The sequence below is a fragment of the Channa argus genome, chromosome 1, assembly GCF_033026475.1.
Source record: "Channa argus isolate prfri chromosome 1, Channa argus male v1.0, whole genome shotgun sequence".
Lineage (NCBI taxonomy): Eukaryota > Metazoa > Chordata > Actinopteri > Anabantiformes > Channidae > Channa > Channa argus.
This window is the reverse complement of record NC_090197.1, coordinates 36,398,295-36,421,673: the sequence shown is the minus strand read 5'-3', so window position 1 is coordinate 36,421,673 and position 23,379 is coordinate 36,398,295. Positions and strand designations below refer to the sequence as shown.

The 23,379-nt window shown below is 40.3% G+C and overlaps 1 protein-coding gene across 4 annotated transcripts in view; it reads right to left on the bottom strand.

The window, feature by feature from the left end:
• fmn2a (formin 2a) overlaps window positions 1–21,381 on the bottom strand; it is a 34,664-nt gene extending 13,283 nt beyond the window's left edge. For all 4 annotated transcript variants that reach the window (XM_067516781.1, XM_067516808.1, XM_067516791.1 and 1 more), the window contains exons 1-7: window positions 19,165–21,381; window positions 16,496–16,647; window positions 12,981–13,130; window positions 10,627–11,447; window positions 9,993–10,134; window positions 5,822–5,909; window positions 2,825–2,886 (exon numbers count right to left, since the gene is read on the bottom strand). In XM_067516781.1, the coding sequence (XP_067372882.1) occupies window positions 2,825–2,886; window positions 5,822–5,909; window positions 9,993–10,134; window positions 10,627–11,447; window positions 12,981–13,130; window positions 16,496–16,647; window positions 19,165–21,340 (3,591 nt within the window). In that variant the 5' untranslated portion in view covers window positions 21,341–21,381. The remainder of the gene's footprint in view (window positions 1–2,824; window positions 2,887–5,821; window positions 5,910–9,992; window positions 10,135–10,626; window positions 11,448–12,980; window positions 13,131–16,495; window positions 16,648–19,164) is intronic.
• Between the last annotated feature and the right edge of the window lie 1,998 nt (window positions 21,382–23,379).

The following is a 23,379-nucleotide window of genomic DNA, read 5'->3' as shown; positions in this document are numbered from 1 at the left end:
TTAACCATATGCCAGCCTATACAGTATATGTTTCATAAAAGCCTAATTGTTGCTTTCAGCTAGATTACATTCCTGACTATTATCCTGCTGTCAGCCACTGCACCACAGTTTTATACAAGGTGGTTTTAAAAAAGCAGGCTAGAAATGCCCCCTTCATTTCACAAGAGAGCAAGACAATAGATGTTAATGTGACTGACGCAGATGGGCAAAACAATAAAACCATCCCCAGGAAGAGAATGTAAACTCTCTCGCAGTCTGTCCAGAGCCCATAGACCCCTCAACTCTGAGCCTCAGCAGTCTGGTCTCGCCTTCTGTTTCTCTCCATCTTTCTCTCTGGGGTTTGGCCTCGGCATGGATCCTTGGAAAACATCAAACACCAGCATCAAACGCACTGAGGGCCCGATTAGTATTCTACACACCGCTGCCTTCTGTCGACGAGGGCAAGCTCTCTTTTGCCTTCTCTCGAGATGTTTTCAAGTGTAAATATATTTAACACAAAGCAGATTCTTTTCAAAGGGCATCAGCGGAGCCCAGCAGTGTTTGGTGTAATTGGGGACAAGTAGGCATTAGCGTGTGATCTTTGAATTGCTAGGGCATGTTGCAGTGGTTGTTAGCATGAGAAATACAGTCCCATGTGGAATATTGAATGCAAAGGAAAGTAGGATGATATCTGTGATGCCAGAACTCTAGTAGTAGCCAAGTGGTATTCATTAGGCCAGGTTTCTAGCACAGAGATAAATGGAGCCAGCAAAGGCTTAATCACCATTTATGTCACTCAATTTTCAACGAAACAACATTTGTGAGATTATTTGTACACTGAGCTGCCAAAAACCGGTCCCCAAATGGCAAATTGTATCATGTAATAAAGATGTACTATATATTTAGACTTCACAAGGCTTGTGGTTTTGTGATATTAGTGAGGGAGTGGTGTCCCATTATCACTGTGACCCCATTAATGGCTGTGGCTTACCATCCAAGGGGCAGGAGTGGTTATTATGCACGGGCCATAGTCTGAGCCGATCTGTCAGTGCTTGTGCGTACGTACATACAGCACTCCATGTTCACATTTGTGTCAGTCAACATGTTTGTTTGTGAGCATGTTTGTGTGAAGAAAAAAAAAGCGAGTGAGTATAGTGTATGATCGAGCTCCTAGCACAGTGAGTAAGGGTGTAACCATTAGAAGCCCCTCGCATTCCTCAAGACAGGCTGACTGTGCTGCCAACTGTGGTTTAGGGGGCTGGAGACCCACAGACAGGATGGAGTCTTGCAATACAAAAGAGAAACAATTTGGCTCCTCCACTCAATAACATAGCCTAAGGCCATAAGGGGGAGAGGGAGAGAGAGGGAGAGTGAGAGGGGCTTGAAGTCTTGGGGTGAGTGGAGAGGTTAGAAGACTTTTGATCCTCAGTTATGACACATTGGTTCATAACTGCAGCTTGTCTCAAGCCTCCGTCTCATTCCCATGATCAACATTATTAATATGCCTCTGGCAGCCAAAGGTCCAGGCCTCTCCTGTGTAGTTGTGCCAAAAAGCAATTCACAAGAATTTCACAGCATCTTAAAACTATCACTGTTGAAATGTGGAAAACATGTCTGTTTTAATGTTCCATTATTTACGGACCTGATTTCGAACGGGTCCTGAACCATTTCCACTGGGCGGGGGAGATTTCCTATCAGTCAAGGCGGATGAATATGTATTTACTGTATACAAGGAGCCTTTCATAGCCAAAATGGAGTCATATTAGAAAGCAATGATGACAGCTCCTTAATTGTTTTTAGCCTAATATTATACAATACAGTGTGGTCATTTCACTTGGCAAAATTCAGCTGGAGTTTCTCAACCACCATTTCCTTTTCACAAGGGCATTATAAAAGTGAAGTCAATCACATCCAGCATGAAGAAAACTTGTTTACTATGGAAAAGCATTGGTCCTCGTCCAGGCCAGCAGACAGACCTACACAAGATTGACTCTGTCACCAAACAGCGCACATACCAGTATGGTTTGTGGCTCGCCTGTTTGTTTTAGTATCTAATGCACACTTCCTTTAGTTCACTCTTTCAAATGGAACATGAAATAAGAACAACATAGAGTGAAACATGTTCACAGTAAAGTGGCATCTCTGGCTCAGTGTGCTTTTTTTTTTTTTATACACACTAATTTAATTAAATAGTGGATTCTACCCCACTTACACTGTATACAAAAAGTTCTGCATGCGATAATCTTGGAAAGGTATCTTTTGATGGATAGCAACTGATGTACTGTGGTTTACCCTCAGCCGAGTGCCAAATAAAACAACACTAACAACTGATGAAGGATTTTTTTTCAATTTTGTTGATATCACAGCCTCCATAATAAAATGATTGCCTGTTATTCATATGGTATGAGATGTCTAACCATAAATCATTCTATTTGTCACAAGCAAACTGTTCCAAAATAATACTTTTGCTGCAAACCACTGAGGAGAAGAAAAAAAGAAAAAGGTTTTCCCAGACCCGACACTGCAGGATCTGCCTGTCAGGATCAGCCTGAGCTGTTAGTGGCGTTACTTTGTATAATTGCACTGGGTTTGTTACTCAACACTGTGTATTTATATGATTCAGCATTGGCATGAAAATGCAGAAGTGCATTTCAGTTTGGGATATTGTCTTTTCACGAGTCTATTGACTTTACTGAAACCACTAATCACATAGTCTACGTAGAGCCTTGATCACCCTTCTATCACAGTCTAAAATTTGCAAAGATAAAAAAATGTTTATTACTCTTGTAACCATAAAGACATAGCTCCAATTCAGCGTAGCACTACAGCATGTTGTTACACTCACATTTTCATAAAGGGCTTGCAGAGTCTCCAGATCAACAACAGTGTTGTCCACATTTAGGACAGCTGTGGATGAGAGAAGAGGATGACGTGGTTAATGTTAACACTAAAGCATGCCATGACATTTTTCTGCCACCTTTGAAGAACCATTAACAAGTCAGAAATCAATCTAATTTAAACAGGCACTTACTTGTAAACCTCCAGATTATAACATTTTTCTTGTGGCTGAAACCTTTTCAAATCTGAGTTGTTTATTCTTTTTTTATTATAATTTTTCTGGTGTGAACCAAAGGCAAAATTGTCCCTGCATGCCCCACATAAAATGTCATGTGCCGTATGCTTCAAGTTACATAGTTATCAGCTCTCATCATGATAGCATGCAAAGAGGCCACAAACTAAAATAGAAATACAGAGGTCTTAGAAATCTGTCAAAGGTGCAAAGATCTGTGTTTGAACTGTTTGAATTCCTGGTGTCGCCTTTTTGTCTCGACGCAGGGACCTGGCGCCCGCGAGCATTAATCCTTTGAAAGTAAATGTTTAAAGACAAACAGAGCCCGGGGGTCTGTGGTGTTGAGGCTGAGGTGTTGCTATATGCACAATCACCCAGTGAAGTATTCAGCACCTATATATGCATTTCACTGTGCTGTAGGTGTCCAAATTATTCACAATGTTTTGATCTGCTGATTTTGCTGCTGAGGTACGGGGGTGGGGGTGTGGGGGGGGTTGATGTCAGAGGGGATAAAAGAGTTTGGAATAATAGACTGCGTGCACAATATTCACTTTGTATCACATCTTATGCTTGGCCATCAACTTTGACCAGAATTCCTAGAGGGTTTCCACAGACAAACTTAAGAAGAATAAATAATTAGACAAGTGGGGGAAAAAAACCCTGAAGTGACTCTTGCACTGATTCTGCTCAGTGGTTCATCCTGTTCTTAGCTTTGTTAATGCCCCATCTCTCTTTACATAATCCTGTAGCTTTTCTTAACACTCCACTTTGGTACCACAAGGGCAGATACACTCCTCCTTTTCTAGTTCCTTGTTGTCATTCTCTAAACTCTTCACACCATCTCCTCTTCCAAAGCCACCACAGAAATAACTCCTTTCACTCTGACTCTCCTTTTTTTTTTTTTTTTTTTTTTTTTTTGTTGTTTCTAGCACTCTCTTCTTTTAGCCATTTGGTTTTCATTACAATCTGAACCAGAGTCTGGCTCCCTGGTTTGATTGGAGACAGGTTTTAAAAAGACGTGGAAGAAAGCCGTATCGTCTCTCTGACACAGACCTCTTATGACCAAGCCAGACCCATCTGCCTGGGTCTACCCCGACTACCACATTCAACCCCAGCATTTGGACGGCAACCACTATCTAATACTTAGACTGGCGAGCCAGAACCCTTACAGGAAGCAGACACTGCATGGAAATGTCCCATGAAACATGCAGAGTGTCGGCCAAGTCTAAGAACAAACAACAACAGCTGCGAGGAAACGGAAAAATGTGTTGACTTCTCATTCTCACTGAGCAACCCGGTCTTCATAAAACAGACACAATCAAAATCAATGATTCAGTAGTTGTTTTTCCTTCTAAGTCTGAGATATCATGAAGTATTAAGAGCTTTGCTATTCATTGTCTTCATCACGAAATCAACAGAAAATAAAACAATGATTCATTACACTGAAAGGGACAATTACCAATTTTTTCACTTTTGTAAACAAATGCTCCTTTGATTCTTTAATAATCTTGAACCTCTAATGGCACAAGGGAACATGAGGTCATTTCAGGAATAGGAAAACAGTCTTTTATGTGAAATAATACATAATACACAGAGCTATAATTGTTTATGCCTAATAATTATCCAATTAAAATGCATCACAAAGTAAATTAAAAACATGTTCTAGGGTTATTTTGTTTGTGCAAGGCAATAGGCATCTCACAATTTTGTTCAATAACAGACACGGAATATTGAGAAATACCTCGCCAAACTACTGTGGTCTTCCCGTTTATCTTTCTCTCCATGATGTACTGAAGTTTCCATCAACCTTCATTACTTACTATGGCCAAAACTGTCCTAACATATGAGATGAACGACAGTTCTGATGAGAGTGGCCCTCTCTTACCCTCTCATTCCGAGCTGAGATGGATGCACCAGCGACTGCCATTCAGGCCAGATACAGAAAAGAGTTCCAACTCAGTGAGCAAGAGGGTTTGAAGACAATGTAGACAAGACAGCGCCACAGAGTAGCTGTTATTTCGACAAGTGTACAAAATGCAGCATCCATTGTTCCTTTGGTACACATTTATTGTGACGCAACCTACCTAAGTATGTGTTGAGATAAACATTTAAGCTGTAATAAAAGTTCTAGGCCTGAAAGGGCTGTGGAAATGAGGAAGAGTGTTTAGACACATGGATGAGCCAAGATTGGAGAGCAATCAGAGTGCAACTAAAACAGGAAGACAGTCTGTTCCAATCAACATCTTCCGAATGATTTCACTTTAACAAAGCCGTTTAGACAAGACGGTGACACCTCATCAGAGAAAGCAAGACAGGCGCTGAGAAACATGACGTGGATGTTAGAAGGGGAGAGATTGTGCACAATGAGAGAAAGAAAAGAAAAACAGGAGGGCAACAGAGGGAAAATAATTCTGATTGCATGCAACAATACGACTTGTGATCAAGTTAACTACAATAGAGAGACTTTAAATACAGTTTACTTAGTGCAATACTTTAAATAAATTTACACACTTTACAACAGAGACATGCCGTCTCTAGTATAAAATAGAGGCTAAATAATTGTCATGCCAGTGTCTGTTTACTGTGGGAAGAATTAACTGCTAATCTACTGAACAAACCATCCAGCTTTCGAAATCACCTGTACAGCAGCATACAGGCACAAAACAACAAAACTTTTTAGTTTCCAAAATCCTGTTTCACTGTAGCCAGAGTCCTAAAGATTTTCCCAAATACCTATATAATATAAGACAAGAGGCACTTGATAACACTTACCATTTTGGATGTCCTTCATATCCAGATGAATGCTAGACATCAGAATACCCACAGCCTGCGAACGCTTGTTGCTTAAAAGCTTCACCACCTATAGAGGTGACAATGAAAAGAGATGTGAGTAGCAGGATTATGCCAGGCCGAAGAAATTATGTTAAACACTCTAGACACACACACACACACACACACACACACACACGGTTAATAACTGCCTAGAAGCAAAAGACAAGGAATTCCTTCCTTTTTGTTTTCTTCTGTGGGAGGAAAACTTGAGATTATTCCCCCACAATTAGGAAAATTATAACGCTGTATAGCTGAATTATGGTAATTAATCTTTTTTTTTTCCTTTCCCTCTAGTTCTCTGCACCCAGTCAGATGATTAAACACTTACAGATCATTTAGACAAAAAGAGGCTTGATCATGTAGATTTAGGTCCTGCAACTGATTAAACATACAGAGAATCTGGAAATGTGTTTGCATTCTGTAATAATGCATCGCAAGTTGCACAATGCAGATACGGTATGGAGGAAATAATAACTTGTAAAAACAGTTTTAAACACTACCAAGATCAACCTATGTGAGCTGAATAATAGTTTCGACAGGCAAGAGTTGATTACATGTCCGTTATTAATAATATGCATGAAAATCTGCATCTACTGCAACCATTATGAACCACAGCTTGCCAAAGTAGGCAGAAGTGTGCGCTGGGTAGCAAAGTGGTGAAGGGACAGCGCAGGAAACCAATAGCCTGCTGTGATCCAGACAAAATGCTTCCATCTAAACCAGAACACACAGACCACAGACCTCTCAAACACACAGGAAGTTATATCACCATGCCCCAACTGTCTCAGTTTTCCTGGCTTAACCACAGCTTAAGGGGACTGGGCGTTGGATATGATATGATTCTAAATGGCTTCCACAGTGAGCGTGTGGTAGCCGGTGTAGGGAAGCTGCGCAATAAGCAATCACAAAATAAGTCGTCAGTCATGTTTTATCAGTTGATGGGATTCTGGCAAATAAACAGCCATGTTTACGTTACATTAGACAGACTTCTGTAAATTCAAACTAGTCCAGCTCCCTGATATTACTGAGGATGTCTGTATTACTTAAAATGAAACACAGCTGGATCAATGACCAGTTATAGTTATCAAAATAATTTTCACGACAAATATTTACAACAGTAGCTTCTCAGGACAACAAGACAAAAGCCTAAAAAGTGCAATGCTTTTTAAAAACCTTATTAGATCCATGTGTCTAAACTTTTGGTTTAAAAACACACTTTAAGTCGCATCCGTTATTTGGTTGATCTTTTGATCTATTTATCATTTCAGGGTTAGCGAAACTAAATCCAATACAGAACCACATGTGAGAAACACATCCCTGAGGTACCACTTGTTCTCTCAAAAGCAGCTGAAAGAGGCCTAAAAATAATAGAAAACCTAAAGTAAATGAAGTATTTATTTAGAATCACTTAATCTCTATTGTGGTTGAATTTTGCGAACAAGCAGTGGGTTTAACTCAATAGTCAGTACTTGGTTGACCTAAACTACAGGTCTACAAAGTTCTACACATGAGAAGAAAATCACTATGCATTGTGCCTGACAAATAAGTTTAATTTAAATCACCGAAAAACTTTTAGAAAATGTTTGTCCTTAAGAACTTGCAAGAGAACAGATGAAGTTTTTAGGTTTCTATTGAAACAAAAATAAAAATATCCCTATACCTATTTTGATGTACAGACAAGACAGACAGTAATCCATGATAACATTAAATTTCCTATTTACATCCCCCAAAGCATCGTGGGAATAGTAGTTCCAAACCTTAAGAGCCTTAATGTGGCACAAAGAGAAGCAAGACAAAGAATAACAACAGGAGTGACCAAAACAAACAGGAGTGACATTTGGTTGAGTACATACTGTCAGAAAATTAACATGAAAGTTTGACAAATAGCCCAGCAGTTTCTCAATTTTCTTCCTATTGTAAACTGAAGATTTAGCCATCTATGATTAACTAGGACAGTTGAGTGTAAAAATGAGAGCATTTTTTGCTCTTTGTAATCATGTTACAAACCAAACTGTTAAACAATTAAATAAGAAAATGATTAATGATGATTAATGATTAATAAATATTAAAGCTACTCATTAGCTGTCATTTTTATATTCGCTTTTATTTGCATATAAAAAATCTCCACTGTAGTTGGAAGGATACCTATATCCCTTAACAAAGAACTAAACACTAAGACCTCAACACTAGATGGATTGCTCCCAAATTGTGATAAAACAAAAGCCCAAACATGGCTCTTTCAGAAAGACAATAACCCAGCTTAGTAACATTGCGCCTCCAAATAAAATTAACAGTAATATATACTATAAAACAGCTCTATTTTTCCACCTCTTTGCAGACAGTGGGGCCAACACTTGACACTGGATGATGGTAGTATTTCTTCAGATCTGATGCTGATGTCAGCAGAGGCCTTTAAACCGACTGAGTGGTGACGTCTAAGCTGCTCTCTAGTGGTAGCTCTGGAGAGGATACTTGTACTCTCTCATAAGCAAAACAGTTGAACTCACAACACACGAGGGAAATAGGAAGAGCTGCAATTGCTGTAGTAGGAGATGTGATCGATAGTCGTGAGGTCTTGGGCCAGTCCTCATGAGCTGGAAATGTTGAAGGTTGGCTTCAAACTGGGGTGAGCAGAGTTCTACTTATGTTTTTGTTTTGCTGTTATTGACTTCAGTATCTTCAGCACCATCACTATGTTGGAGAGCATCCACAACTCTATCACGCAGTGATGAACAAGGGAATTCAAGTACTTCTTTGAGCTGCAGCTAAGCTCAGAGATGAAGTGTTCTGCACTTTAAAGTGTATTCCCTCCTATTGTCTCTCAGGTGTCAAAACAAAATTCATTTGACAGCTCCTGCAGTGTCAACATGCGTGCTGATAGCTGTTTTTGAAGTGTGTTTGAAAAGCAATTTCTGTATGAAAGTGCACAAGGACACACTCTTAACTTATCTACCGTTTCCCACAACTGTTGACTTTTGAGTTGTATTGGATAAAAGCTGCATGGTGAGTTTTTCCCCTATTCCATACTTTGTAATGAGCTTCAGTCTACATATGCTAGAGTAACATTCACTACTATTAAATTGACGGTCACATTTCTGTTACACATTACAAAGAATAACAATTTTATATTAAAAAAAACAATACACAGCCACTACTTTAAAAAAGTTTGCCATTTTAATTTTGAGAGTGGATGATCAGATTTTATGCCCATTATGCCACATACAGTATGTGTGCCTAGAATCATACCTACATACATTATTATCAATGTGTAAATGGTTTAATTCAGTCATTTCTATTGAGTCAAAATTTAATTCACACTGTATCATTATATGTAAGTAGTAAATTTTATATTTTGTCTTTAAGTTCCTTTAAACACTTTCAATTAGATAAGAAGATTTCTCATCAATGTGCACAGCTAGGACTATTTTATCTCAGGCAAGACTGCTGGAGGAATCTACTGGGTCTCAATTACAGGGTGAAAACTTCATCGCTGGGGCAATATTATTTGTGATTTACATGCGTTTTTTTGTTCAAATATATCTTAACATTAAAACCTTCACTAGAACAGCTTTAAAATGTAGATCAAATGTTTGACTTGAAAATTGATGGAGTGGCATAAAGGCCATTGGAGAGGGTTAGAGAGTCTGACTATTAAACCAAGTCATATAGAATGCACAATGGGAGGACCACATCATGAAATATGGCTCCCAGGCTTCTCCCTCTTTCCCCTTTTTTCCTTCTCCTAACAGTCATCTGCGTCGTGAGGTTTCCCCACCGCACGCGAGACATTGGCCGAGTGCCAGTGGTTGGTCACGGGAGAGTCGGGTGGGAGCCAGAGCTCACACCACATAATAACTGTCTGGCTGCAGCAGTTCCTCCTGTCACTCAAAGCAATTCTGAGAGAGTCACTGAGTAGAAATGGAAAGGAACAGGGCATCTGAGAAGTGAAAGTGAAGATAAGAAAAGCCCTGACGAGCGCCTTATCTGGTAAACCAGAGGGGATGTGCAAACGTCTGTTTATAGCAAACAAATGAGCCAGAGAAATGTTCTGCATCTGTATAGGGAGACAAAAGGCCAGAACTAAAACACACAACCATAAAACATATTGTACCTGCTTGGCCTTTGACTTGCTGATTGTGTCAGAAATTGGCTTTTTCTTCTCTTTAACAGCACTTTTCGAGAATAGTTCCACAAATTCTTCAAAGTCCACAGTTGGTTCCTCAATTTTCTCCCACACCAGTGAGTCAATGTGTCTAAACATAGGAGGAAAGAGGATTTATTTATAGTGCAAGTAGGTAATTTTTTAACAAAAATAATAGCATAGGTCCACATTTAAAATATAATTTGTGTCAATATACCACAACAAGCATTTTTGACACAACTAGATTGTCTGCTCTTTTATGAGGACTAATTTATCATTTTTGAAAAAGTTTTCCACTCCATCAGCCAACAGATTACATTTAAAATTCGGTATCAAGTTCCTCGCTTGTAAATAAATTGAAGTTTAACTATTTTCCTGTTCTTATTAAGGAAATAAAACCTGGTTCAAGTCAATTCAGTGCTGACCACAATGCCTGGACTGCATCACTTTCATTTTCCACAAGGTTAGCATCTCTACTGCCGTCACAGCATGTGGCCGATCTTTATCTTAAGTAGACAGGCTTCCTCTCAATTCTCTACTGTTCAGAGAATACCTTTGTGCAAATGATCCATGTCTATCTTTACTGTTTACAGCATATCCTTACTTTTTGTCATGCAGCTGTATGCGTGTCCAGTAGAGGGGCTTCATTGGCTTGGGGGGTTCTATCACAGCCTTGGCAGGGGCAGCTTCCTGGACCATCAATGAGGGCATGGGGCCTGGTGGAGGTGGAGGCCCAAACCCTGGAGGTGGGGGTGGAGGGCCCATTCCAGGCAGAGGGGGTGGTGGAGGAGGGCCCGTACCTGGTGGTGGCAGATGAGGTGGGGGTGGTGGTCCGAAACCAGGCATTGGAGGAGGGGGAGGAGGTGCACAACCTGGTGGTGGTGGTGGTGGTGGTGGTGGAGGAGGTGGGGGGGGTGGACCAAAACCAGGCAGTGGAGGAGGGGGAGGTGGTGCGCACCCTGGTGGGGGTGGAGGTGGAGGAGCTGTTGGTACAGAAGGTGGCGATGGGGGCATACCTCCAGAAAATAAAGGAGGAGGTGGTGGCGGAGGACCTGGAGGGCTGCTGTTCTGTTGCTTCTGCTGGCACGTGCAGACAACGTTCTCTGTAGATCTAGGGGTGGAGGATGAAACTGAGGACAATGCACTGCTTGATCCTCTGTTGAAAGGCACATTCAATTTGAACGTCTCCTCCACGGGCGAGGTCTGGACAGACACATCCTGGCTCTTCTTTCCCAGTCTTTCTCCTCGCATCCCCTCACCCAAAGCTTCAATGTGATCCCCGATGCCCTTTGGCAGAGAGGCCTGCTGGCCTTGTAACACAGCGACCTTAATCCGCAGGTCATCAATGGTCCTCTCCAGCTGAGGGATGAGACAGCTTTCATCCTCTGGGGATGACTGACCTGACTTCAACTTGCTGGATTCTGTCTGTCCGCAAATCAGAAAGAAAAACTTGACTTGCAACATGCAACCACATTAGGTTTTACAAATGGATGCTGAATTCTTTGTATTTTTCCTACATGAAACCCTCTTTAGAAGCAGGTAGTCCAACCTTTTGCACTAAGATGTTCATTCACAGACACATTACCATTTAAAAAAAATTACTCTTTATAAATCTCAAAACACCCACAACTGAGGAAGCTTAGTGACAGAGCTATGAGCCAAATAAGGGTCAAGAAAGTCCATTATGTCTAGACTCCATCAGACCTGTGGCTCCAGACTGGTTAGAAAAGGGATGAGGGGATACCGAGAGATTTGACCCCAGAGACAGCGAGTCTCGCTGGGCCTCACATGGGGAGGGTTTGTGTCTGCTAGTACACATTCCTCAGTTGTGGTCACATTGCTGAATCTTAAGGAGAATGTTCAGTGAGTGTGGCTTTTCTTATTTATCAACTCCTTTAGGAAGCAGGGAGGTTCGCTTTGACAAGCTACAGTTACAAGACTGTAGACAAGGCTGACCTCTGGTGGACAAAAACATTTTAAGCAGTTAAAGCTGATGCAGCTTGCCCGAGGCAGAATCTAACTGATGAGACGGAGGTTTACTCTTTTCTTCAACAATTTTAAAGTCGATTCAAGTCATGCTGCTTCAGATTGTAAAATATTGAAGGAATAACCTTAATCACATACCAAAAAAAGAAAAATATAATGGCACCGCTTGCAATGTCTTAGTGTTCTGCATGCATTGGTCAAGAAAGGTGACCTGATTTTTACCAAAGTCACAAATAAACAAAATATTTCTAAGTGTCATTATCTTTCATGTCTTTATTGAACACACCCATAAAAAATACAAACTTTAAGCAAGTGCTTCCACTAGCTGTTGATTAGACCAGCACAACATTTAGGAGGATGTTTGGACAATTCTTTCTTACATAACTGCATCAGCTCAGCCATATTCGGAGGACGACCTGTGTGAACAGCTCTCTTGAGGTCATTCCACAGCACCTCTGGTCTGGGGCTTTGGCTGGGTCACTCCAAAGGGTGGGACTTTGTACCTTCATTCACTTCAGTGTTAAGGTTCAGCTGGAACTTGCAGAGAGCATCATGCTGGTACACTGTTCTATGGGTATCATACATACTGTGTTCAAATGATTCCACCTTTGCTTCATCTCTCCACAAGATATTTTTACAGTAGTTTTGTATCAAGGAGTATCAAGGTAGGTGGTCTTTGTTAAGCTTCAGGTGTGTTGTAAAGTTGTTTTTAGAGGAGAGACATTTCTGACCAATTTATGCAGAAAACCAGGAACAGTTTCATTACTTTTCCTTAACTGTATTTCAAAATATGCATTTCTAAATGTCTGTTTTTGTTTTTAGATTATTTATATGTATGTATTCTATTCAAATTAAATGATGTTAGTAAAACAAAAGGCTTCACAATAAATCAAAACCAGCGTTATGCCCGGAGTGCAGACAGGGCAAACATTACAGGGAAATACTGACAGATGAAGAGAAGATGCAGCCAACCTGAGAGTGTAGAGCTGGTGTTTTCGTTGATGACTGATTCAAAGGGGATCTTAAGTTCTGTACTCTGGCTGTGGTTCGCCCACCATAGATTTCCCAGAGGTAAGAAGACACTGGCAAGCCTATAGATGCCCATGTATACAGCTGCTCCTCCTACACACAGTTTAGAAAACAAGCAAAAGCATTTACTTTACATTAAACCTATATAGTTATACAGGATGTTTTAAACCACATGTGAACACCTGTCGGATGCTGTCTGGAATAGAAGGCAAGTGTCTGCAATTTGTGTAAGAAGTTTGGCAACGTTTGAGGCTAAGCAGTTGTAGAATCAAACTTTTTGCCTGTGGATTTCCAAAGAAAAAAGAAAAAAACAAAACCGTAACAGCTAATTGTCCACCTCCAGCTTATTATCTTAATGCATTATGTCATTTCCAAGTTAAAAGGTACCATTATTGTGATTGTTTCCACTATTTACATGTATGTTTGTTTGTTTTTTTGTGGAAATGTTTATGACAGGACAATCTAGAAAACAAGACCCTACCTGAATAAATAAAGTTTAAAAAACATTTAGAATACTGCTTTGTGGGCCGAGCTGGATTTAACATTTGTCTTTCCTGCATGTATTTGTTTCCAACAAAAACTCCCCTGTTCTATTGTGAAACATGTTATCACCACTTGACATTACCAAATAATTTGGGCGTCTTGTTGGACCGCACTGAAAGTCACTGGGAAGAGATAAAACCTAAGAGCCTAAGAACACATTGGAAGAATTATCCTTGTGCTCCTTCTCCCCCTCTCTGCTTCTTCCACTGTTCCATTTCATAACCACTTGGACATTTTTACAAAATACTCCCTGTAAGATGCCAGTATACAACCCCAGACCTTATTTGACATGAAGTTTTATAATGTTAAAACAAGCTACCATCTCACAATCACTGCTGCAAGTTTGTATTAGATATTTGTGTCTCTTGGCATCTGTGGCGTTGCTGAATCCTTTAATGTACAGTAAGCCATGTTGCTCAGACAGCACCTTCCTAATCTCCTCAAGCAAGTAGTTATTTTCTGAGAATTAAAGCAATAGTATTTATTTTATATTACAGTGCTCACTAAAGACCACACAAACACTACAGACACTGAGGCTTACCCAAAGGACCGAGTTAGCAGTGTGCAAAAGTGAAACTAAAACCTCTTTTTGTCATTTCAAAATGTGTTGAACTTCCCTTGGTTTTCCTAAAAACATTTGGTGCTTTCCATTCTCCAGTGCAAATTATTAAATCATAGAACACCAGCATGCTGAGCTTAACAAACCACTTGCTAATATGCAGCAGTTTACAGCAAGACATTGAACTGTTGGATCTCATAATTCTACTTAATGCATGGGTGAGCATAAATTAATACTCATTTGCAGAGAGCTGGGCCCTACATTTCCCCAATCAGAATTAACTTACATTGATGTTTCTCTCAGTACAAAACCCATTAACTGGACACACACACAAAGTGTGCTAACCTGATGCATGCCATTGCTAGTCAATAGTATTTATCCACTCAGCAATGTTTGCCAAGTCTAACAAGGATGATACTCGATTTATCGACTTATAGAGTTCAATATATACTCGTCCCAAAACCCTATTCATGAACTGAACACAAATGAAATTGGATTATGAAAATGGATACAATGCCATATTTAGGAAACAAAACAGGCGATGCTAGATACAGGTGGAAATAAAAGGGTGATGGAGAAAAGAAACAGTAGTGATGTAGTAAGTGACTCATTTCAAGGTAGAATTTAACTATAAAAGGAAAAGAGCGTCAACATATATTGAAGGGGTTCGAGTGAAAAACTTTCAGAGCAGCAAATCGACTGCAGTGACCTTTATTCAAAAAAGATTAGCTGTAAGATCACAAACACTCTGTACGCTCTGTGGCAATAGCAAAGGTTGTTCTTGGTTAAGCTGAATAATGCAGGACTCTTGGTGAAACCGAGAGAGAGGGGACAAAAATAATAAAAACAGCCAGGGGGTTTTGTCGATTGGTGGTGAGCTTTTTGCTGTGGAGGAGGAGCCTTACATAACATTGTCAGCAGATGGTCTGCGCAAGCACAGATTTGTGTGCGTGCATTTGTGTGTGGTGGAGTGACTGAGCGAGTGTCAGGGCGACTGCTATGAATCCAGCCAGGCAAGGAAATGCCTGAACATTTATGGCTGTTCTTCTGTATTTACATGAGTGCACGTGTCCAGCTCATGCAATTATGTATTGGCAGAGAACATCAAAGTACAGTACACTGCATTTGTGGCCTCTAATGACTAAACGGTATACGCAGAAGATGATATAAGTAGTTGAGAAATATATAGAAGTATATAACAGTTTTAGAGCATGCATGGGCTTTACTGCACTTGATTGTTATTAAATGAAACATTATGCTCACAACCATGCACAGTGTATGTCTATGCATGTACATGTGTGAGGGGGGGAGGTGCATTGTGCAGTTAGAGACCAACACTAATCCGTTCACCTTCTTTAGTATTCACCAAAAATAACAGGCCACACGAGCAGCAATGCATTAAACTACTGTGGCATATGAATATCTGCATGCTATAAAAATCTTAACCTGATAATGTAAAGTAGGGAAAGTTATGTTTACCATTATCACAATCCTACTTCAGTGTGTTTGCTAATATTTTCACATTTTCAGGGATTCGATTAACAAAAAAAAAAACCCCTCAAAGCCCTGTACAGCTCAGTCCAATAGTAATGTCAATAGATGAAAAATTGGTCATTAAAATCTGTGTGATTCCTTCTTTGGGGGCCATGAACTACTCTACTGTAGACCAGAGTAGTGGAGCAACAGACATTAGTACCTGTACAGCCACCCTACAGCCAGTGTGGGTAAATGTTTGCAATAACAGCAAAAGAATGGGAGGTTAGGCACAGTCGGTCTGAGCAAAGCATCACTAGATAAACTGGAGAATGAAGGATTTAAAAACACATCAGGAAATGTCTCTGGGATGAATCACAGTAACACAGCAATAAATAGAGAAACAGATTCGGATAAGCTTTATACAAATTAGTGTCTGCAAAATTCTTTGAAGTACATGTCATTTGATAAGCACATGCTCTTGTTTGCATAACAGCAACAACACTATCTTCAGGCACTGAATGATTATAAAAAAAAGCCGTGTGAGAAATGCAAATGACTTGGGATGGTCCCTAACAAGATGGAACGCAGCAGACTAATGCTTAATCACAACTGAAACTGTGGTGCTGCAGTTGTTGCCTCTCTGCATGTGAAATATTGACCTTTAACTTTTAAAAACTAAAAGATACAGTATCCCCTACATAGTAGATGTTGAAAGAGTGTTGCTGTCTGATAATGTCAACTCACCATTCTAAAAACATGTCTGTATCATGAACAAAAACATCAGCAAGTTTAATTCAGCTTTAGGCAAACGGATGTAGGGTAGCTCATGTCTTTTTAGTAAAGCAAGTGTGATGACAGACAGGAAAGAGAAAGCGCTTACATTAAAGGCTGGTGAGGCAGCACTGTCAGTGTGGAGTTCACTGAAGGGTTGCAGCAGACCCTGGACCAGCATTCGGTGACACAGTTCCTTCGACGCCTCTTCTGTGGGCCCGTCTCCATGATGCATACTCACCCTGTCCAACAGTGTGCGGCCTGAGAACAGGTGAGAGAAGCAGTGCAAGAATAAAACCGGCCCGGAGAGCGTGAGGCTCCAAATTCTATGCTACAAAAAGGCCTTCAGAAGAACAAGAATCTTGATTATAGACTGTGTTATTTTTTATGACTTATTTTTAGATAATTAAAAGAGTTGGAGAGATTTCTCAGTTTCGGATGTGATAATTAAACACCTACACATGTAAACTCTGCTCACACTATTTACATATGGGTGACAAGAGATGGTGTTAATTGTGCAACGCAAAGAGTTAAATACACTCAAAACACAAGTTATTATGCACTAACACAACTTCTATTATCTGTTACTTTTTGACTAAATAGTGTGCAATTATTCTATATTTAAATACAAGTTTAAATATGAAACCGTATGTCTTTCTGTGTCTGGCAAAAACTACTCATTGTCACTAAAGAAAGAAAAACATTTGAGCTGTGAGATCTATAAAAACAAACAAACAAACAAAAACAGCCATAATCTCAAAATCCCATCAACAGAGGATGTAGAGCCTGAAAGCCACTGTGCAATCAGTTGTTAGCGTCATTTGATATTTTTTAAACATCTTGTGATTCAGGGAATAGCGCTAAATTAATTACGGTGGACTTCTTCCTAAAAGATAGAAATGACCTGCATGAACTGATCTGTATCCCATGTAGTCCCCCATAAGGGAGTGACTGAAAGTGTTTTTTCAGTAAAACAGAACAGCACATGTCCTACAATTATAAACTTAAAATCAGATCAGTAAGGCAGAATGTTGATGACTCTAAAAGCAGTGCACCTCGATTTTACGGCTGCAGTAAATTCATCTGACGAAATGTAAAAGGATTTGATATCGTGACTTATTTTTGTCGTGCAGATAAACTGTCACTTTGGTTTAGCATCCACAAGTGTGCTACGTTTGTGTGTGTGTGTGTGTGTCTGTGTGTCTGTGTGTGTGTGTATTTTCCTTCCTAGGTCAGTGGAATCAGAGGATGGCATCACCATGGGTGGGTGGCAGCGTTGTCATTCGGTTCTCTGATTTATGAGCACAAGCGCAGACAGTGGAGAGCAGCTGAGCTCATGAAAGGCACCGTAACACAAAGGACGACAGTGTGGTATTGTTTTATGAACAGGAGGCATTTGTTCTGAAAACACTTCTCAGAAGAAGAACCCCCACTGTTTCATCATGGTTTTTTAAGATAACTTTAGTATGCCTGCTGTGATAATTTGTAAGTCATTACAATTTAAAATACTAGACCAATACCACAATCATTTTCATTCCACAATTATTGTTCATTTTGATCTCAAGTGTGGATGGGCTTGAAGCCAAATAGACTGAAGTCGCATGCAACCCTACTGGGATTCCCACCAACAACAAGAATAAAGAATACAATAAAACATTTTAATAAAAGGATTATTTGTTTGACCCTGAAATGTAGCTTAGTCTAAAATAAAATGGCTTCTTTAAGAGGAGACAACTCAATAATGTGAGTTATGGTGGTCTACTACAGTACATTAAAGGGTAACTCTGAAAGGAAAAGCCCCACATTGTATTCATTCCTACTTGTACTAGCCAACGTTTGACTTAGCTGATTCACCTGTGCCAGTAACATCCATCGTTTTCTAAAACCTATGAAAGAACACAATAACGAATCACACAACTGCCTGTTCCTTCATTACAACACAGGCACTGTAGTTAATTTTTCCACATACACATTCTGCAGGTGAAAACAGATCAATAAAAACACTAAACTCTTGATTGAGCAAGATCAGCTGTTTTAGGGGACTGATTTGATTTTTATTTATTTTTTATTAGACTATAAAAGATTTATCTCTCTAATGGAAGAGTGTTTACCATATTAGAATATTTATTTGGTCTTCTTACACATTATGGGCTTTAGATCTGTCCAGTGTGTACCCCGCCTCTCACCCGGTGACAGCTGGGATAGGCTCCGGCTACCCCACGACCCAAATAGGATAAGCAGTGACCAATAATAGATGGACATTATTGGCTTTATCTTACATTATAAACATTTTGAAGTTTTGATCTACATCGTAAGGGTTGGATGTAATAAGCTATGAGGATCATTCCATTCCCAATCCTTTCTTCTCTGCCTCTTCATTCATGATTTCCAGTGACAGACCACCTTTTTCCTATTCATTCATATTTCCCAGATTCCTGTACGTGTTCCAATAGATTCAAAATTCAATTTGAAGGCTACTCCCCACTGATTCACACCAGCCAGTCAAGTAACATACATACAGAAATCTAATCAGGGGCGTTAAAAGTAATCCACTTCTGTAGACCTTAAAGCTGATTGTTAACATCTGGCCACAAAGCTTAAGTTTGTGCAGCCAAGATGTGAGGTTGTTAGCAAATGGACAGGCGGGTTATTTTACATTAAACATTAGTGAGAGACGGAATCTACACCAAAGTATGATATCTTATTTAACTATTTCTTTGTACATCTCAGTTGAACTTTGTATGCCAATAGTTTGATTACTTTTCATCTGTGACTCACCAGAGAAGACATCCAGGTAGGGTACTGTAGTATTAGAGGTCTGCCGTCCATACTGTGCTCTCCTGGACCCCAATGTCCAGTAGGTCCCACCTGCGTTACTTTTCTGTGCTGCCTCTTGCTCTAGGAATTTGGCTCCGTCACCCTTACTTCCTCTTAGTTCGTCCAGGTCTGGGGACCAGTCTGCAGATGCACTTAGGGGCCCAGCAATGGAGCAGGACCTCTGTTTGCGCATCCTAAATCCCTGGGCTCCACTGGATTCCAATGAAGCAACCAAAGAATCAGTTTTCCTGGGCACATGGGGACTGGTAATGGGTGAGCTAATTGGAGAGCTAAGCTGCCGGGTGGTGGTCTTAACATAGGACGGGTGGACTGGAGGGTAGAGTTTGACAGTGGAGGAGGAGCTGGACGACGTCCGTCTAGGCTGAGAAACCCGGGGGCTTTCTGTTAGTTGGCTATTAGACATACTACTCTTCCTCCTTTTTAGGGACAGGAAGTCCGGTCTCACAGCTTCCTTTCCCTCCTCCCTCTCCATAGAAAGGTCCATGCTGCTAGCACTTTTGGGAACCCCTACTGGACCTGTCCCCGCCACCGCTGGATCTAAGCAAACACATGGCACACACGTGTCTCTGCTCTGTGCAGTGAGATTACCTTGATTCTGCTGGGGTAGCAGAACAGGGCTCTCTAGGTCATCTTGGGGCTCCTCAGCACTTTCATATGAGGGGGTGGTGGCTGTAGTGTCAGGGAAGCTATACGTGCTGTTTGTCTTTGGTAACAGGCTGCCACTGCTTCTCTCTGTGTCTGGGGCTGAAGACTGTGGGCCATTCTCACTCACGGATCCTGAAGCAGATGAAGTTCTTGATATGGGTATATCACAACCTTCATTGACCAATTTCTTATAGCTTGCTGTTGGTTCATCAGGTACACTTTCACTGCCAACAGGGGGAGAGAAAACATCCTTATCCATATCGGATAATTGGTGAGCTATTACCTTCTCGAAATCTTTTTTCCCCACAGAGGTTGCTACCCCCGATACGTTGTCTGTTACTATTTCCAGCGCCCTGTCTCTGGCCACACACTGGTCTCTCATTGCCTGCTGAATATTAGAGAGTAGGTCTTCAGTGTCTCCTGTTGCTGAGTGAAAACTGTAGAGATCAGCATCCGATCCAGAGCTCGTCTTCCGGCCAGACTCATCCGCCATGGATTGGTGACTGTCTGCGGTCAAGCGGCTTAGGTCCCCCTCGACATCTGATACCATACCCATCTCATCAGCTGATAGGTTTGTCTCTGCACTGGTATTGAGCCCTGATTTGCCATAGTGTGCTGATCTCCCATCTTCCAACAGGTCATCCTTAGACAACCCTTTGGCCTTGGATAAACTCTTCTTGATCTTGATTCCTGAAAACACAGAACCTTTTGAGTCGGACTTTGATTTCTTCTTATTGTGGGATTTTTTGGATTTTTTGTCCACTTCCCTCTCAACAGAATCACCAACACAGGAGACACCTCCTGTTCCTCCACCACTTCCTCCTCCTTTCTTCTGCTTGGTCTCCTGGTTCCCCATACTCTTGAGCAGGCGGACACCCTTGGCTAATAAGCTGTGCTGCTGGGGTCGAAGCTGGTCATGCTGGCTTTTCTCCTGGGCCGCTACGAATGCTGTTCCTCTGTTGGTCAGAGCCCTTTCAGAGCAGTCTAATCCCTGCTGTCTATCCACCACAGTTGAAAGCAGCTGTGAGGATGATGCTGACTGCCCCAGTAGCACTGATGCTGATGATGAAAGGAGGAGGAGACTGGCACTGACAGCCACGGGCTCACCACCACTCACTCCTCGCTCACTGCCCCTCCCCTGCAAAGCCTCTCTCATGCTCTGATCCTTCCTCTCTTTTTGCCCCTCCTTTCTATCCCCATCTGCTCCCGCACACTCTGCTGTCTTGCATAACGGGCTGCTGGTCGAGCGAGCAACGCGCCGATGCTCCAGAGTGCGCGGCCCTTGTCCATTTTCAGCTAAAGGATGCTGATGTTCTAAAATGCACGGTTGTTGCTGGTGATTAAGGCATGTGTGCTGCTGATTATGGAGGAGGTTGGAAATGCTGCTCTTCCTCCTGCCTTTGAAAGTAGTAGTAAAGAAACTCTCTTTCAAAAATGGCACTTGGGTCTCCACTGTCTTAATAGTCTGCATCCTGACCGCAGCAGCTTCATCCAGAAGGGAAACAATTTAGGCAGGCTAGAAAGAAAACAACAACTTAAAATCTCATGAATTCATTATTTTATATTTATGCTTCACAATATCAGGAAAGAGATAATCTTTTCTCAGAGGAGTCGTTAGGTAATAGTCAAAGATCAGTGACCTGATATCAGAAGTTATTTCTTGTTGAGCTACGACACATATAGTGTCTCTTACTTCAACTGTTTCTTTCACCTTAAAAATTCAGTGTATGTTTTTGGATTTTATTAAAACAAATGTGCCCATAACTGTAATAGATGATTTTATTTTCTAGACAAATATCTGGAATGATTTGTGAAAAGACTGAGATTTACTGAATGACACTGCTAGTGAAAGTAAGAGAGGCAAATTTAAAATATTAACTGAAAAAATGTAAGACTGTAGATCTAGAACCAGTTAGTGAATCTGCAGTCAATTAAAAAAGCAGTGACTTTATATATCAGATACTAATTTTAGAATTGATTAACAATTTGCAATTTTTCAAATCAAAAACACCAAACGTGAAGTGGTGCTAATTTTTTTAAATTGAAATATTTACTACATAGAAGCAAACAAGCAAAGAGAATATCATTTGAGTTTTGTATGGCTAATGAACTACACAAATTTAAAATATTTGCAGAAAAGAAATACATCAACATATGACATAAAGAGCTAATAGTAGATTTGTATGTGTGGGGAGCCTGCTCGAAGGCATACATGTTGACTCACTAATGCATGTGGGTGTGGTACAGTCAGTTTAGTCCCTTGAGACTAGATACATACTAGTGGTTGAAACCAATTTGCAAATAAATAAATGAAAATTATAGGACTATATTAATAAATCAAGTTTTTTTTAAATAAAGTATAAGAAAGAAAGAAAAACTGCCTTTTAAAAACAACCACAAGTTGAACTTTTATAACTGACAAAAGCGTCTTCCTGTTGAGCACTTAAACATGTTGTGGTCTGTTCTTGGCAAAAAAAAACACATTATGTAATCACTTTACAGAGTTACAATTGTAAAATTTTGTTTTTAAATTAAATAATGAAATGGAAAAAAAAAAGCAGAAAATCCTTTTGAATAATAATAGAAATATTTACTTGCCTGACTGGTGCGTTCCCCTCAGTGTTTCAGCACTGACCGAAGAAAACAACACAAATGGGTGTTTGTCTTCATCTATGAGCTGCTCCTTAGCCATGAGTCACATGAAGTTGGTATTTTCTTCATCACATGTCTCCTCTCCTTGGCCATCTCCCATTAGCACTGACTGTGACTCCCCTATCTAACTTCACCAGCTCTCAGTATGGGAGCATGCAAATCTGTACAATAGTCAAGACCATTCTTGTTTATTCAGTTTCTGTTTAAAACGTGGAGAGTCGGTGCTAATTTTATAGTGATGGACAACAATACAGGATCATAGTTATCTGAAAAAAATTAATTTAGTCAAATATCACACACAGCTTGAAAGCGATCAGTATTTTCACAGTATTTTCAACTTTTGGTTTGGTTCATCCTGTTGCCACTTTAAGGTCCACCCCACCAATCGACAAACAGGATTCAGCTGTGTCCTGGAAAAAAAAGCTGTTACCCGACACGTCACTGAGCATAATGTCTTGGTCAAACAGCCGTGGTAAAGTCAAAAATTTTATTTTCTTTTTTTCAAAACTGTTAATAAAAACATTTTAATAAAAACAAAAAGTGGAACTAAATTAAATAAAAGAGAGATAAAGTTCCACTCTTGCTTTAGACCTTTGTCCACAGGTGTTTCTGTCAAATCGTTTCTCTGAGTGCTATTGATAGTTAAATCCAGTTACTTTACATCCAAAGTAGAAGGTATTTCCTGTGGGAGCTTAATTTATCTGCAAAGTGAAGTAAAATAAAAGAGGAAAAAAGGAAAAAAGGTTTTCCTACTTTTTATTCTCTAGAGTTATGTGTAACCTGAATTACATATAAGTTTAATTATGTTTAGATAAGTTTTTTAAACGTCTTTACGACTATCAGTGATATACACTCACT